At 51.4% G+C, this 4,250-nt stretch overlaps 1 protein-coding gene across 1 annotated transcript in view; it reads left to right on the top strand.

The window, feature by feature from the left end:
- Window positions 1–4,250, top strand: part of e2f8 (E2F transcription factor 8) — a gene marked incomplete at its 3' end in the record, with an annotated part of 9,967 nt that overhangs the window by 5,322 nt on the left and 395 nt on the right. The window contains 7 exon segments of the mRNA XM_080539806.1: window positions 40–375; window positions 377–427; window positions 603–683; window positions 685–807; window positions 809–889; window positions 2,617–2,752; window positions 3,412–3,737. Of these exon segments, the coding sequence (XP_080395932.1) occupies window positions 40–375; window positions 377–427; window positions 603–683; window positions 685–807; window positions 809–889; window positions 2,617–2,752; window positions 3,412–3,737 (1,134 nt within the window).

Here is a 4,250-nt window from a genome sequence, read left to right as displayed (position 1 = left end):
GTCAACATCAACATCAACACCGCCCACCACCTCACCCAGCGCGTGCAGTTCCCCTCCCACCCACCGGGGGCGCTGTCCTACCTCCACCCCGCCCAGTGCGGCGGAGCGTCCCTCATCCCCGTGCTGTTGCCGCAGCAACAAGGGCGCGGCTCGTACGCCGTGTACATGCACCCGTCCGCCCTCAGGCCACGCCCCCTGGCCCGGCCCCAGCCAACCAGCTTAGCCGTGCGCTCCATGACCTTCGAGGACCAGGCTGGGCGGAGCCCCGGTGATGTCACGGCGGCGGGGGCGGGGCTGCAGCCCCCCCTCAGGGGTCACGACCCCGGCAGCAGCCCCTCCCCCTCGGGGCTGAAGCGTGTGTGTGCAGAGAGACCCTGCTGGGGAGGGAAGCCCCTCCAAGACCAAGAGGGTCGACACCCTCTCTAGGGTAAGACTAGACACACACACACACACACACACACACACGCACTCTAGGGTAAGACCTCTACACACACACACACACTCTAGGGTAAGACCTCCACACACACACACACACTCTCTAGAGTAAGACCTCTCTACACACACTCTCTCTGAGCTCATATGTCTCCCCCCCCCCCCTCTAGGATGCGTCCCCTAATCTGTGTGAGATCCTGCAGGCGCGTCTGAAGGCCAAGCGGGGGGGTCTGCTGTCCAGCCGCCCGGCCCCCCCGCGCCCTCCACCTGGACCCCGCGTTCCTCAACACCCCCGGAGGCCCCGCCCCCGGCCTCGCCCTGGCCAATCAGACTCTGGCGCAGAGTCTGGAGAGCTTCCTGGAGAATGAGGACAGGGGCGCGGCCCTCGGACGGGGAGGCGGGGCTAATGACCCCGGTCAGGGCCGTCCCCCTGACCCCCGCGCACCTGCACACTGAGGTACACACACACACACACACACACACACACTGAGGTACACACACCTGCACACTGAGGTACACACACACACACTGAGGTACACACACACACACACACCTACCTGGGTTTCCGTTAACCGGTAATTACCGGTCTTTGTCCGGTAAAATCTGTTGAAGTCCGACATATTTAAACCTCTTCGGTCATAATGTCCGGTGAAAATAATTCCCTCTAAGCACAATTTGAATACAATTAGCTAAAATGTATTTGTCACATATTCTGATTCCTTCTACATTAAAAAAGATGAATATATAGGCTATCTTTTTTTATTTGATTATTAATGTGTAGACTAGCCTACGCGATGAACAAACAGTGGCAGGGTTGCCAGATGGGATTGACAATTTACAGCCTAACTAGTCCGCTAAATAACCGCTAAACCCAGTAGCCCATTCGGCGGTAACCCGCCCCATCTGGCAACCCTATCTCACAACGGCGCGAGTAGTTCGTGGTTTGCGGAGAGTGAAGGTACCTTTCGGGAGTAGTTGTGAGGGAGAAATTCGTCAGTTAATTCAGTTTGATCTAGTCTAAATAAAACCACTGCAGTGACAGGAGTCAAGGTTATTGTTCTGCGTGTTTTGGATGTGCTAGAGCACAGTGAATGACCACAGAGGGCCGTGAGATGCGGCTAGTAAAGGACGCTAGCCATCTCAACCCCGTTCACTGTTTGAGCCTGCCGTGCCCGTTCCAGCCCTGAGTCGGGAGATTCAGAGTACAACATCCCCCTGGCTACCTCTTCTACTCCGGGAGTTTCCATTGAACTTTCCTCCTCTACATTCGTCCATCTCCACGTGCACTAAGTTGAAATAGTCCACGGGCGTGTATCCCCCCGATACATCCTCCTCATTCTCATACTCCCGAGTCCGAGTAAGTATGATTTGACAGGCAGCTAGACTTAATGCCTTCCCAATCAGCGAGACGTGGTTATAGAAATTACGTTGTTTTATTGATAAAAAGGGTAAAACTGGAAAGAGAATATAGAAAACGTACATTACTGTCGTGAAACTATTTAACACACTTCAGTTAACGTAATGTGGAGTCCGTTCATTGATCGATCGATGCAATCCGTTCAAATCAAAAGCTAAACTAGGCATACTTAAAATTAGCAATTACATACTCAAATCCCATTAATGCAATTGAAATAAACATCTTAAAGTAGCTTACAGTCGTAATTCAAAGTAGCAAAGGTGACTAGGCTGCCCAGTGTGGCGCGCGTGCAGCCCTGGACATATGCCATAGTAGCGCATGCGAATCATGAAAGCCTATATTATTATATAGTTTGCATCTAATCGTATCGGATGAGAAATAGACATTAAATGGCATAGGCCTATATAGGCCACACAACAGCTAATCACCGCGACAAACACCTATATTATATTTTAATATGATGACCGGAATTTCTCCCGTTTGTCCGACACATTGAAATCTTCCCGGACACGTTGACCGGCACCAATTTTTTCTAACGGAAACCCTGACACCTACACACACACTGAGGTACACACTCACCTACACACAGGGGTACACACACACCTACACACAGAGGTACACACCAAACAGACTCTCTGGATGCTGGGTGTGATGTGTCAATGATGGCGTATGTCACTAACAGTTCTCTCTCTCTCTCTCCCCTCCTCCCTCTCTCTCTCCCCCTCCCTCTCCCTCTCTCTCTTTCTCTCCCCCTCACTCCCTCCCAGACCCTGATCCCGACAGGCTATCTGATCCCCATCTCCCAGTCGTCCCTGTTGACCTACAAAGACCCCCACAGCCACCCCGGAGAGGGCAGCAGGGCCCCCACCCCCACCTACAACATCTACCACACCCCCACCGCAGGTACACACACACACACACCTACAACATCTACCACACCCCCACCGCAGGTACACACACACACACACACACCTACAACATCTACCACACCCCCACCGCAAAGAAGTTTGAACACATTACACCAATCCTGAGATCTCTGCACTGGCTACCAGTCTCTCAGAGAATTGAATTCAAAATCTTCCTAATTACATACAAATCACAAAATAGGCTCGGACCAAAATACATATCAGATCTCCTCCCACCCTATATTCCTGCAAGGCCCCTAAGGTCAGCTGAGACTAATCAGCTAATAATTCCAAGAGTGAAAACAAAACACGGTGCAGCAGCTTTCAGTCACGCTGCTGCATGCTCCTGGAACAAACTCCCTGAAGAAATCAAACAGGCCCAAACCCCTCAAAATATTTAAATCTAAGCTAAAAACCTTCATGTTTTGCAGCAGTTATGATTAAACAATGTATTTTATCCATTAACTATTGTCTTATTAAATGTTTTATCTATTTACTTCTTATATTTGCTTTTATTCATTGTCATTTTTTTGTTTTGTTACTATGCTCCTCTTGCTGTATTTTTAATCATGTACTGTATGTGAAGCACTTTGAATTGCCCCTGTTGTATGAAATGTGCTGTACTAATAACCTTACCTTGCCTTGCCCTCCCCCCAGGCTCCAGACCCCCGCCCATCCAGGAGTTCACCCCCACCAGCGTGCCCCTCCAGCGGCCCCCCCCCGCCTCCCCCTTCCCTGGCCAGGCCCACCGCCTGCACAGCCCCAGCCCCGCCATCCTCAACTTCACCCTGCAGAACCTGGGCCTGATCCCCAGCCCCGGGCCCCTCCCCGCCCCGGAGCAGCCCGGCCCCCTGGGCCACCACCTGGGCCACCACCTGGGCCTGCAGCAGAGGGGGGGGATGGTGTTCGTCAAGCCCATGTCGCCCGTGCCCGTCCAGCACCAGATCCCAGGACAGCAGCTCACCTTCATCAGCCTGCAGCAGGTAAGACCACACACACACACACACACACACAACCATCAGCATACCACTGGGTCTCACACAACTTCCACCCCCACAAGCCTGTTCTAAAACAACGACTGTTAAAGTGTGTTTATCAGAAACACTGCTGTTAGTCAGTGGTGTTTAATCCAGGTGTAGTCTGCTAACTGCTCTGTTAGTGGTGTTTAATCCATTCACATTTACATTATCGATACATTTGACTAAGCAAGTGAATCTTCAATCCACCAGTCATAGCAGGAAGACTAATCTAGCTCAGGCCAGGGGCCACTGGCAGTCGTCGTGCTAGAAGAAGAAAGAAAGAAAGATTTAGATAGACACAGGAGAAACAGCACAAGGGGGGGAAGTAGAACTCTTAGGAGACACAGTATAGGAGGAAGTAGAACTCTTAGGAGACACAGTATAGGAGGAAGTAGAACTCTTAGGAGACACAGTATAGGAGGAAGTAGAACTCTTAGGAGACACAGTATAGGAGGAAGTAGAACTCTTAGGAGACAC

This window comes from Nansenia antarctica (genome assembly GCF_963989245.1).
Source record: "Nansenia antarctica genome assembly, chromosome: 9".
Classification (NCBI taxonomy): Eukaryota; Metazoa; Chordata; class Actinopteri; order Argentiniformes; family Microstomatidae; genus Nansenia; species Nansenia antarctica.
The sequence above is the reverse complement of the archived record's forward strand: the minus strand, read 5'-3'. Positions and strand labels throughout refer to the sequence as shown.